At 47.3% G+C, this 13,258-nt stretch overlaps 1 protein-coding gene across 3 annotated transcripts in view; it reads left to right on the forward strand.

The window, feature by feature from the left end:
* The window catches only part of SEC31A (SEC31 homolog A (S. cerevisiae)), a 41,580-nt gene that overhangs the window by 26,784 nt on the left and 1,538 nt on the right, over positions 1-13,258 (forward strand). Inside the window, exons 18-23 of one of the 3 annotated variants that reach the window (XM_008941055.1) lie at positions 1,847-1,982; positions 2,976-3,332; positions 8,537-8,592; positions 9,441-9,443; positions 10,854-11,126; positions 11,256-11,375. In XM_008941055.1, the coding sequence (XP_008939303.1) occupies positions 1,847-1,982; positions 2,976-3,332; positions 8,537-8,592; positions 9,441-9,443; positions 10,854-11,126; positions 11,256-11,375 (945 nt within the window). The remainder of the gene's footprint in view (positions 1-1,846; positions 1,983-2,975; positions 3,333-8,536; positions 8,593-9,440; positions 9,444-10,853; positions 11,127-11,255; positions 11,376-13,258) is intronic. The other 2 variants (XM_008941056.1, XM_008941057.1) reach the window with 2 other exon arrangements.

Below are 13,258 nucleotides of genomic sequence, written 5' to 3' on the forward strand. Positions count from 1 at the left end.
TGCCATGTCAGAATGGAAAGAAATTACCTATTTGAGTCTTGGGATACTTGCTTTGTTTGACTGACTTTTAAGAAATTGTGTACAGAGGGCTTGTTCAAGCTTGAGGCAGCCTTTGTTTAATTGATGTCCCAAACAGGAACATATACTTAAAGCTTGGTTTCCTTTCAGCATAGGTTTCTGAACACCCCTTTTTTCATCTGAAAAAAACAGTCATGAAAAGGGGGGATGGAAAAGTCTTACAGATGACTCTGTGATGAGTTATGCAGGCAGCAGCAGTGGTTGTATGGCTGACTGCAGCGTTAGCCCAGTGCTGTGCAGGGGTAGAGACTGGTGGACTGGAGCCAGCTCAGCCAGCCAGAATTTCAGGGCTGCAGCTTTCCCTCTGCCTGCCCTTAGGTAGGGTGTCAGGCTCATGGCCCTGGCTGTGCATCCTGCTGCTGAGCAGCTTGCCCTCTCCATGCTCAGGGGTGTCCCTGGCATGGGAAGTTCTTGGATTGTGTCCTGTCAGGAAGGTAGTACTGGCCATCTGGAACTGAAGGGCTTTGGGTGTCGAAGAAGGAAGACAGAGGAAAGGAGCTGTGGGAGACTGGCTGGGAAGCAATTAGCATTAAGATGGATGTGTATGCATGTGCAAGAGCTGAGTATCAGGTTTTAACCTTTTTACATTCATCCTATGATCAATGTAAACCGATTGCTTTTGTGTGGAGTACTGTGTTTGAAATTAATACGGAACATGGGACTTCCAGTTGTCGCTGGTGATTCTCAGTGTCATGCAGTAGCCTGGGGGATGCTTCTGCAATAGGAAAGTGTGATGGAAGAGGCAGACCTGGCTCACTGGCACATATAACACTGCACTTGCTCCACAGCCTGTTGTAGCTGCATTTCCACTGTGCTTCACATTCACCATGCAAATCACTTCAGCTCCAGTGCACAGTGATTTTTTGACTGTCTTGAATGCACTTTTCCTTCTTCTGCTGAGACTTCGTGGCTGTTACAAGTGCTAGCATGCAAATCTTTTTGTGTTCACTTCCGTGCATCTCATTTTGTGAAACCCTCTAGACTTTTTTATTGTTTTGTTTTCCATGATTGGTATTTCTTTGTTCAATTCAGGTTAGAATTGCCCCTACTGTCACTACCTGGAGTAACAAAACTCCTACTGCCCTTCCCAGCCATCCTTCTGCAGGCTGTCCCTCTGACACACAGGTATAACCTTCATTATTCCTCCCTGAGCCCCTGCCTCCACCCTGATAAGTCCCCTGGTATAGTCTGTGTGCTTGACACAGTCTGGTATGGATAGACAGAAGGAGCAGCTCCCACACGTGCTCTGGTTTTTCTCCTCTGTATCTGGTGTTACTCTTTTTTTGCCAATGCCCAGATGAGTTGTTCTGGAAATCCTTGAGTGGGAGCTCAGTGCGACCTGAGTCCTTCCCCAGCCCTTGCCCCACACTGGAGTATTTGAAGTGTGATTATCTTTCCTCTCCCTCTTTCCCATGGAAATGGGAAGATTCAGAGTTAATGTTTAACTAGTTTAGTTGAAAGCTGTGGATGGCAGAGCACTCTCTGCTGGCAAGGACCTCTTCCTTGTGCAGGAAGGTATGTGCTGTTCTGCTGCTGCTGAAGTCACTGGACAGAGAGGCTATGTCTTCAGTGTCACACTGGGTACCCTAAGGCACTGGGGGGGTTGGAGGCATTTGCTCCTGTGCTGGTGACTCTTCCACGGAATGTGATTTCAGGCCTTGAAATGTGAACTAATAATTTTGTTACAGTTCCGTTTCAGCGCTGCACTACCCTTGCTGACTAAATCTTCTCCCCCCCTACCCTTTTTCCTGCAATCTTTCTTTTGCAGGGAGACAACCCGCCTCCTCCAGGGTTTATCATGCCCGACGCCGTGAAGCCCGGCGTGCCGCCGCAGCAAGCCACATCTTCCAGCTACAGCATGTACTCGGAGGCACGGGCCCGGCCAGCGTACCCACAGAGTGAGTGCCAACAGCTCCCCTCTCCCTCCCACCCCGGTGGGACAGCCAGCTGAGGAGGCCACACTCATTGGGGGATAGCCAGTCCCTGTCCTTGGGGTTGGGAGGGTTCAGACCAAGATGGGAATAAAGCTCCTGAGGTGACATCTGAGGATTGTAATTTCCTGGTAGTATCCAGACATGTGGTGCCCTGTCAGACGCTGCCTCCTGCTGAGGTGTCTGCTCACAACTCGCTCCTCAGCTGGCCTTTCCCAGGGGTGTGCTGGGGTCAGAAACACCCCCACAGTGTGAGACCTGGAGAAGCAGCACAGGCCTGGCAAAGAGGAACTCAACTCATCTGTGTGCAGCTGGGATATCCACTTCTCATTGGGCCTCCTTGAAGATGGGAAAGGGGATGAGGAGATAAGGGCAGTAGTAGAGTTGAGTGAAGAAGGGGGCAGAACGCTGACACAAAGCAAGGGTCTGAAAGTACAGGTACCAGACAGGAAAAATGGGCATAGAAAGGCAGTGAAGTTAAACTGCAGGGCCCACAGTGAAAGGCTGTGAGTTGGCATTCACTTCCAGAGACTGCTGGTCACTTCCTTGGCCTAGGCTTTCCCTTTCTGCAAACCTGGAACAGGGGTTTCCGTGCCCTGAGAGTCACTGCAAGGATTGCAGTGGTCCAGAAAACAGCCAGAGCAGCAGTGCCCGTGTTGCCTCAGCCGCACCCTGTGTGGCATTGTGGCTCTGAGCAGGAGAGTCCGTGGGTGAGAGTGGAAGTTCCAAGAGCCAAGGCAGTCCTTTCTCTGCCCTCCTGCTCCCAGTGGCAGCCTGAGCTTTTGAGCAATCCTGCAAGTACAGGCAGAGTTGTTGGAGCCAAGATTTGGCTGGGCAGGTAGGTGGTTTGAGGGCCAAGGGGGGTGGGAAGGGAGGAGAGTCAGGTGGGAAAGGAAGCAGAGGCAGATGAAGCCTGCTCCTCTGTTACGAAGTCACTGACTGAATGTCTTTTCTCCCTGTTTGTAGCGTATCAGGCCACACAGCAGTACTCCTGTGGAACAGGGGGACCAGCACTCTATCAGCCTCAGCAGCCTATCGCTGTCCCTGCTTCAGCCTCTTACCCAAACCCTGCCCCCAGCACCACCCCTCCCTACCTGCCTTCTGCCCCTGCCCACTCCATGCCCTCCCCGCTGTACCCTGGGCAACCTCAACCCTCCCCAACAAACCTGAATCCCATCTCTTCCTTCCCTCTTCCTCCTTCTGGCACATCCTTTCAGCATGGCAGGCCAGGACCTCCAGCAACTTCTGTGGCTTATGCATTACCTACTGGACCAACAGGTACTCTGCCTGCAACCAGTGACCTGCCTGCATCCCAGAGAACAGGTCTGCGCTTGGAGGGGGGGACATGCAGGGAGGAGGGTTTGGCTTTTCCACTCGGTTTAAACGTGTGTTTTCCCTGTGAGCGCTCCCTCGAAAGTTTGCTCTTGCTTAGGGATGAGCTCATAGCATTTCTAAAACACATTACCTCCCCTGTGCCTCTGGCAGCAGTACAGCTGTGGTGCTGCAGTGAGCACTCGCCGAGCAGTGTGAGCAGTCATCTGCTTGCAGGCCAGACCATGTCACAAACGGGGCTTGTCTCTTGCCCAAGACAGGGTTCTACAGCATCGTCCTGTCATGAGGCTGTCATGTACTGTGGAGGGAAGGTGGCACAGCTTTAACCTTGTGAGGCTGGTGTCAAAACCTGCTGTGTGGCTGGAAAGCAAAATACAGAAATTAACAACTTTTCTTAATTGCTACAGAGAAGATGATCCCAATTCTTGCAGAACAATTTTGCAAGTGTAATTTGTCCCCGTGTCCCTCATTTGTGAGCAGCATTTCAGGCCCAGGATTGGCAACATTCAATTCAAACAGCATTTCCTGTGGCATCACCTCACTTCCATTATTCTTTTGTCCTAGCCACTTTGTGAGATGAGATTTGCCCTAGCTGTGAATGCCTTAAAAGATAATCTGAATGATTTAGAAATGCTTTTTACATGTCTCTTTCCTGACTGTTAATTAAAAGCATGTGTGGCTGGCAAAAGCATGTTTGAGCATGCTTGATGAGAGAGCATGCACTGACAAGGGGCTCAGTGTCGTCTTGTGACTGCTGGACATAACTGTTTGCTGTGGGACAGTGGCCTTGCTTGTGGTAACAAACCTGTCTCTTCCTTTAGCAGCCTGTGAAACAACAGCTTTGCACATGTCAGACTGCAGGAAGTATGAGTGGTCCTTTTCTAAACCGGGCCATAAACCTACTTCACCTCCGGGTGGTCCAGCTGGAGAGTCAAGGACCAGATCTGGGAAGCAGTGAGCAGAGGGAGCTTTAGGCAGGACTTGAGGGATGTTCCAGAGATGCTTACTCTGCTGACAGGCCCTAGGGATCCCAGTGTGGTTCCCTCTCTTATTTTAGAAGCCTGTTAGGGGTGATGCAGTACAGAAAACTCATATTGCCTTTGTCTTGGCAGCAGCAGTCCTGTGAGTAAATGCTCCTGGCATCCATGAAGCTGGGATATCACACCTCTCATGGCATTGTCTTCACACGCACTCGTGTTTTGGGGAGAAAGAGTCTTCCATTCTATCAAAAAGTAGAGGACTGGTGTAGGGCAGCTGCCAGGGCAGCAAGGGAAGAAGAGGCCTTTTCACTCCATACTGCAGCCAGATTTGGTGTCCTCTCTGTTCTTGGAGGTGCTGTACCATGACCTCTCCTGACCCCATGTTGTGGGGCATGCCAAACTTTTATCTCTCAGCCAGAGAAATTATTAAATCAGATAGAGGAAGAGGTGCTGAATAGGGTTCTAGGCCTGCAGTGTGAAGCAGAACATTATAATGCAGACAGCATAACTTCTGCACCTCCAAATAAATTCAAGGAGCAAGAAACTTGCTCTTTATCCATTTTACTGCCCTACTTGCATCACTGGCATGCACTTCAGACCTGCCACTTGCCAAGTTTCTGGCATTAACAGTGAATGATATAGTCCATGCAGCACAGTCAGAGCAGGTGAAGCTCTGTACTCTGGACAACAGAAAATAGGGACATTAATGACAATACTGGTCGATTTGTAAAATTTTGTAATCCCCACAGACTAACAGCTCTTGTCCATGTCATTTTAATACAAAGGAAATTGAAGCAGTTATTATCCACACTGCCTTGCTAGATTTCCTTTCAAATTAAAAGTTGTCCATACTAGGTTTTTTATAACACTTTCTGAAAACTGTTAGTGCTGCTTGTGTTTTTCCCAGCAGCTGTAGTGAGAAGGCAGCAGCCAGTACCAAATGCCAAGCCTTCAGGAACCCAAATTTGGACATCATCTGTGATTCCTGGCGAATGCCAACCTTGGGTCGAAATGCAGAGGTGCACTCCAGGGCAGAGTGAGGTGCTGAGGCCACGTGGCTCATGTGTGTGCTGCTGGCCTGTAACTGCTGCCTGCAGCTGGGGGACTGTGGAAGAAAGAGAAGACATGTCTGAAGAGCACACTCTGTCCTCTTCCCGTTTTTAGCTAGTGCCTTTCAAAATACATATAAGTAAGAAAGAAAAGAGCCTTGCTTTGTAAATGCAGAAATCACTATGTATATGCTTAATATGCTTAACCACCAACAGACTTCTCAGAGTGGCTGCATTGCTTAGTGAAGGACACCTTGGCATGAGATCCTATAGAACCACGGAAGTCTGCATCCAGAAGTAGATCTCACCTGTAAATTGAGTGATCTAGTGGTCCATGTAGTGATGCTGATCTTGGTATTGAAGTGGTGTGCTTTTGTATGTGGTGGTGATCTCATCTGGGAACATTGTGTCTCACTTTATGAATGTGATTCACTGAAAGGCAGGAGGCAAGGGAGGGAGGAAAGAAGATCTTAAAGTTTTGAAAAAAGCACCTGACCTTTGAACCAGCTTGGATTTAAAGATGCATTCAAAAGAAACAGTTCTATAAATATCTTCTGTTTTTTCAAATGCATATAATACCAGGATGTTATGCTGTGTTTGGAGCTCCAGTGAGCAAGAAAAGCCTGCATTTAGTTTCATTTTCAGCCTATCTCACTTTGTTTTGTGATAGATCTCTGAACCTGCTTTCAAGGGAGTTGTAATTTTCAGAGTCTTGAATCTTGTTTGAAACTGTGATAGCACATTTCTGAGCTGATCCCTTAGCTCAGTTTTGCATCAGAACTATAAGTGCATCAGACCAACTTCAGGGGACAGGGGTTAACTCATCCCTAACATTCCTCCTCTTTTTAAAATGGTGAAAGTTTATTTGCTATGTTTTGCCCCATTTGGTTTGTTGCTCAGTCTGATCAGGTAATGTCTTTTCATATGGGTGTAAAGCTGCTGTGTGAACATTTTGTTTCCTTTTTTTTGGCTGGGCTGGATGCAGTTGAGAGCATACCTTGATTTGGAAAAATACTTGATGTCCACCTTGAAGTCAAGTACTTTAAGCATCTCCTGAAAAGCTTTCTGGAATGGTGAAATGATGTTGAGAAGACTGTTGCTAAGAGTAATGGTCTGTTGGCTGCACTGGCTGCTAGGAATAGAAAATAACCACACTGCAAGAGATAAAGTGGGCCAAGGACTCTGCAACATTTGTCAGAAACACTGATTTACTGCATGGAAGGAGCAGCAGGCTTGTATTCAGGGACAACAGACAAAAGCAATTCAGCAGGGTAGGTAGGACAAATGACTGGGAGCTAAGCTGGCATTGTAATTAAGTTAGCTGTTTTGTTTTTCCCCAACTTCTGGTGCTAATCAAAAGCCACAGACCAATTGTTTTATTATTTTAAAATAAATTTTTGTAGTTCTCTTTGCATTTTACCTGCAGAAAACCTACCAACTGTGAGGACCAGACCTCTCCATTCACAGTGAACTAGGTACCACCTAAGCTTGAAAATAATTACAGCCACTAAATGAAATGAATTGAACAGATATCAATAATACATACGTTCCTCAGGGAACATTAAATGTGATGCTGCTTGCCAATTTAGACTTTAAATAAATTTTTAAATTGCCTTCCTTAAAATCAGTAACAATATATCTGGAGTTTTTAACTACAGAAACAGATGCTAGGCTTTAGTTTTTAAAGCAAATTATTCCAGGAGACTAACAGCAGTAACAGTCTGGGAGATTTTCTTCATGTGTTACTGCTATCAGCACTGCAGAACTTAGACTTCCTGTATCAGAAATACTCTCTGATTTTCTGGATAGGGAGGAACAGAGGAGCCACAGGGGCACACAGCTGTCAGGAAATGGCACTGCCTTTGGTTAAAGAGCAAGCAGATGTGAAAGGGGTTATAATTTGTTTTTTTATTTACCCCTTTGACATGTTCTTGATGTGGAACTTGTTTAACAAAAGCTCAGGAGCAAATGAAGTCAGATAAATTGAGCAAATTCTACAGTGATGTTAAGGTCTGCTATCTAAGGTGAATTCATCATCTGATAAGTGGAAGAATATTGTGGTGAAAAATCCATTGAGCAGGGCTTTGGCTTTTGGTGTTTTGTGCAGCAGAGCCTGAGGGCTGGTGAGGCGGCGCTGTACTGCTGTGCCCCCGTTAGAGGGGGGAGCTTCCCCTGCACACCTCGCACCGGCACGGCACACTTCCTCAGAAGAGCAGGAGCCTTGGGGCAGAACAACACCCACGACTCTGAGCCAATCTGCTCAGGCATCCTCTGTGCTGCTTCGAGTTTCAAACAAATTACCCTGGTGCAAAAAGTTAATTTTGCCACCTTGCCCCAGCTGCTCTGCTCTGGTTTTATGGCTCTTTTGTGTCTTCAGGGTGGCTGGATGAATCTGGCCTGAAATCTTTAAGGCTCCTGTTGCATTTTATGCCTCTTTCTGTGTCGTGTTGCTAGGGAACATGTCTCAGCTGGCGTGTATGCACGGCTACACATGATACACAGTTATACATGGCCTTAACTGTCATGGAGACAGAACTGTGAATATCAGGGTATGCAGCCGCCACGGGAGCTCTTGGGAAGTGGGTGCAGCTTAATGGTGTTCTTATTCACCCATGGCTTCTGACATCTCTGCTGCTGATGACTGTTTATGACAATGTTGTGGTGACCATGGGAAAACAAGTTGAAAACCAGTTCTCGTTTCTTATGTGACACAGATGGGAGAAACTTGCACCAGTAACTGAACCTGTCTTCACATACACAGCCTGTGGTGGAGCTGTGTTTTGAGCATGGCAGGCAACTGCTTGCCTTTTCACAGGGTGTGTCTGCTCCAAGTCTTTTTCTCTGCAAGAGCAGAAAAAGTTAATTATTCTTTTTTTAATTATTAAAGGAATCAATTCCTGTCAAATTTGAGAACGGTTGGTCAAGATGCCAAACCTGCACAGTGGATGCAGAGCCCAAAGGGTCTGATGGCTGGGATGTTGGGAGGCTCTGGCTGGTGCAGGAGCTGCTGTAGCTTCCAGTGAAGGGCACGTGAGCAGGGAGGTGAGGGCAGGTTCTGCCAAGCCCCTGCCAGTATAGCCATGACAGGGATCTGGCCCAGCTGAGCTCAAGAAGGCATCACTGCCTGCCTCTGAGGTACTTACAGGCTGTTTTCTTTCTGTCCCAGGGCCTCAGAACGGATGGAACGACCCTCCTGCCCTGAGCAGAGCTGCAAAGAAGAAGGTACTTTAGGAAATCCTATCTCAACACAATTGAGTGCTGACCATGTGAAAAGCAGTAACTTAGGCTGCTCCTGGGAAACTTGTTGGCAGAAGGAAAAAGAAGGGTTAGCAGCAAACAAAAGCTGCACTTCATGAGCAGAAATGGCCTTTATGCCTCTCTAATGCATGTTGTCTCTCTCAAAATATTTAAGTCTCTAAAGAGATGGTGACTTTTTTGCTGAAGTAGTTAATAGCATCGATCCTGGTTTGAGGTAAGGAAATACCTCAGACTATTTTCATCTGCAGTAAAGCAGATGAGTTTTGCAGGTGATAGTTACACAAAATGATGAGGCTGTGCAAATTGTTATAAATTAGTGACTTTGGAGCTGAAAGCAGTTTATCCTGATGAAGGGTCTGACCCTGAGAGATCTTCTGAGAGACAGTTTTCATGATGGAGACAATGCAGCTTTACAAAAGGGGTTTAGAGTGCAGTAGGACAGAACACCTGGGGATGCTGGGCACAGAGCAGAGTGAGCCAGGTCATCCCCTGCTGCTGCTGTAGCCTCGTGTATTTCCACAGCAGCATCATCCGCTGCTCTCCAAGCCTGGTGCACTTGGGAAGTAGGAGTCAGTCTTAAGTGCATGAAGTATGTGGAGGAAAAAAAGGCTGGAGCAGGCAAGTTAAGGTCTGGGTGAAGGTGAAGGCAGAAGTCTCTCTGACCCTTTGGGTATTTGTCTGGGTAGTTCAAGGTGAAGAAGCCTTCAGAGGATGGATAGGGGATGCTCCTGACTGCCCCGGTGCTGGGACATCTGTTGCAAAGCAGCCAGCATGCTGCCTTCTGGGGCTTCAGGATCTTAAACAGGAAGAAGAAAGTTGTTAGTGAGAATACTGCTGGACCTGAGAGCTCAAGAAGCAGCCTTCTGCAAACAGGGTGGTTGCTACTGCTCTCTGTCACAGCCAGAGGAGCTGCCTTTGTTGCATTCCCTGCTGGGTATTTAACAAACCTCTGTGAGAAATGTTTGTTTGCTTCCCCTATGTCCACTGTATGAGGGGGTGATTTAGGATATTATAGAATGACTCCCCACATGGGCTGTTGTAAAATAGAACAACTGTCTGGCATTTCAAGCTGCAGCATAATTTGCAACTGTTTTCCGCCTAACTTGAGAACTTATCCACCACTCAAAAGTTTATTCCTGTGATTCACTGCTTTTATAACTGACTTTGGTGCTGGACTGGGAATACTGGGAATATATTGGGAATTCTTTTTTTTTCTTCTTGCTTTCCCAAACCACTAGCTTAATTCTGGCATCATTAATTCAGGATAGCATTCAGGATGCTGTAATCTTTCCTTTTTTTGTTCTCCTCTGTGTATACCCAAAGAAATGTGTGCATACCCATGAGACCTCTTTTATTTGGATTTCTGTATGATTCACAGGAGAGGCCAACAGCTCATTTTGTTGTTTCTTCCCTCTACCAAGTGATTCTAAAACACCCCTGTGTAAAGACTGGCAGATGCTTAGGGATAAATTTGAAACATGCTCATAATCTGCCTTAGCATAAACCTGTTTGCCAGAAGGCTTGAAAGGCTCTCAGAAGCTTTGTTGTGTTTGTCGCTAGCTGTGAGCTATGTACTGCTTAGACAAAAATGTACCCTTGAAAGTGAGACACAAAAATCTAAATATAATGACCCAATAGTAAGAACAGGTGTAGGTGTGGGTTAGTTTTCCTTGGCATGACTCTTCTATTGGTGCTGGTCTGCCATGCATGTTTTGTGCCGTTAGCAGAGGGAGAGCAGCTCTGATTTGAGGTGGCTGTACTTGGCTATTGTGACTAGTAGCAGGCTGGGCAGACTGCTCCCGCCCTGTGTGGGCAGGAGGACAGGCAGAGGGCACAGGACTGGAGGATATTACTGCCCCAGGGCACTTCTCACTGTGCAGCTGCAGCCAGAGGAATGGGCTTGTTTGGCCAGAGTGAAATCCTGTGTTGTCTGCTTGGCAGAGCTCCCAGCCACTGTGAGTTGGGGAGTCTGTAGAAGATGGGTGTTGCAGAAGCCTGCAGCAGCTACAGCAGCACAAATGCACTGTTTTGGTTTTGTCATTGGTGGTTTTGTTGGGTTTTGTTGTGGTTTTGTTTTTTTTCTTCTCCCAGGTCCCTGATAACTTCCAGCCCCCGGTTCCCATCACCTCTCCCATCATGAACCCGCTGGCGGAACCCCAGGCCCAGATGCAAAAATTGGTGGTTTTGTTGGGTTTTGTTGTGGTTTTGTTTTTTTCTTCTCCCAGGTCCCTGATAACTTCCAGCCCCCGGTTCCCATCACCTCTCCCATCATGAACCCGCTGGCGGATCCGCAGTCCCAGATGCAGCAGCCTCCAGCGCCTGCACCACCCACGGGCACACCCAGCTTCCAGCCTCTGCACGTCCCCACAGGGCAGCCAGTGCTGCAGGGTGGCTACCCACCTGCTCCTCAGCCCCTGGGGCCATGCATCATGCCACCCACTGCTTCCAAACCCAGCACGGAGGGGGCCCCTGGGGCCCCAATCGGCAATGCCGTCCAGGTAACGTAGCCCCAGCGCTGCGGTGTCGGATGGGAGTTGTGCCAAGCTTGCTAATAATGCCAGTTGGTTTAGTTGAAAACATGTGGTCACAGTGACCTGGAAAAGCCTCAGCTGCTCTCTGTTCCTCAGCATGTGCAGGCACTGACCACAGAGAAGATTACCAAAAAACCCATCCCGGAGGAGCACCTTATCCTGAAGACTACGTTTGAGGCTCTTATCCAGAGGTGCCTGCTCTCTGCCTCTGATCCGGTAGGTCTCTTCAGTGTGCCCAGAGCAACCTCGTGCTGGGGTGAACGCACTAGCACCTGTGGGGCAGCCATCACAGCCTCTCCTGGAACAGCTTTTTCCTTCTAAAGGCTGCTTCACACAGCTGCAAGCAATGCTTAAAAAAGCCGCAGCTCATCGGATGTGACAGTCTGGGGCCAGAGCACAGCCCAGCTGCCCAGGCACTTTGATTCTGGTCCTTGCAGCCCTCAGCACAATGCTGCAGTTAATGGGCAGGGAGTTAACCCCTGGCAGCCCCCTCTGCTGTGCTCTTCTAACAAGGAGAGTTGCAGCTGGTTACAGTTGAGGTTTTGATGCTGATGGTTTTAAAAAAACAGTTCTAAAAACTTCAGAAAGGGTTGTCCTTCCTTCTGCCAGGTGAGCACTGTGGAGGAATACCCTTGTATGTTTGTTAAACTGCTTCTTATAATTTGGAGCAGGAAGCAGCTGTTACGCCAGGTCTTAGCCATGGTTCACACACATGAGTACTCAAAGGTTCGTTTGTGTTTTTTGATAACAAACTGATTTCATAAGGAAACAATAGGTAGCAAATCAGTGGGAAGTTGAGCTTTAACATGACTGCTGGAGCTGGTCAGAAAAAACATCTCCTGTGGCAGTCAATACTTTGTAAACTAGCCATCTGTCTCTGCTCAGTAAATAACACACTGCCCCACAGTCTAGATGCTGCCTCTTCAGCTCGTGCCTGCCACATACTGAAGGGTGGATGATGAAATGACAGGCTGGTGGTGTGCACAGAGCTTTGTGCTCTAAATATACTTGTTTGGCAGCACTGACTCACTCCTGTCACAGTGACAGGAGGAGGTGAGCTGTGCAAGGCCTTTGTGGCAGTGACTGTGGGAATATATTGGGCATTCAATATCACTTTTGTCTTGCATACACTGCAAAATTTCAGCTGCCTCTGTAGTTTAGATTTGACATTTGCATGTAGTCCCCCTTCCCCTGTGGGTCCCAGCCCAGCAGTTTCAGGGTGGACTTGTCCACACACTCCTGTACAGAAGCTTTTTGAGCCCATAGAGATTTCTTTGGACAGATCTCATAAGGGCCACTGCATTTGATTACTCAAAAGTCTTTAGAGACTAGGCTATAGAGTGCAGGGGTAGTTGTCTGTTTTGAACAGCTTTCTTTAATTTCTGACACATCAGGCAGCTGTCTGTCTTCACCCCTGAGCTATAGCATTCCCATAGGGTTTGCTATTTTGTCCGGGCAATTACTTAATCCAGGGAAGCATTTCCAGTTGCCAGGGGAAGTAGCACTATCCTAAATGAAGATGGATTGATTTGCTTACTGATTTAGGAGAAAGTTCCATTATTGTGTGCTGATGCTGTTTCTACTTCTGTTGACCACCTCCTTTTTTGTGCTTCTGTAACTGTAACCGTGATGCTTTATTACTGTTTAATTCTTGTGGATTAAAATCTTCCGTTTCTGTAGCTGTTTGTTTAAAAAAAAAAAAAAAAAAGTGAATAAAAATTCATTTCCCCAGCAGCTACTATTTGGGTTATTTTAAGAGCCTTTATACTCCAGGTGGAATATACTGGGGTTGTTTAAGGAACCTTTGGTGGCAATGTGTGGTTTACTTTATGTAAAATCATGGAAGCACGAAGGATCTGGAAGGACAGTTTGGGTTAGGGTGTTTGTTTCTCTGTTGACAGTAAAACGTAAACTCCTGGTTTTATTAATCACACAATAAAACGTAATTAGGATTTGCTATAAGTGACTGGGTTGTACATGCTTAGACTGAAGTGGCTGCATGTGCCTGTAAGCTCTCGTCATGGTTGCTGGGTACTTGAAGCCAACAGTAGCTCTATCCAGCTATCCTTGTGCTTTGCCAGTGAACTGTAGGGGAAGAA

This window comes from Merops nubicus, unplaced genomic scaffold, assembly GCF_000691845.1.
Source record: "Merops nubicus isolate BGI_N331 unplaced genomic scaffold, ASM69184v1 scaffold33975, whole genome shotgun sequence".
Classification (NCBI taxonomy): Eukaryota; Metazoa; Chordata; class Aves; order Coraciiformes; family Meropidae; genus Merops; species Merops nubicus.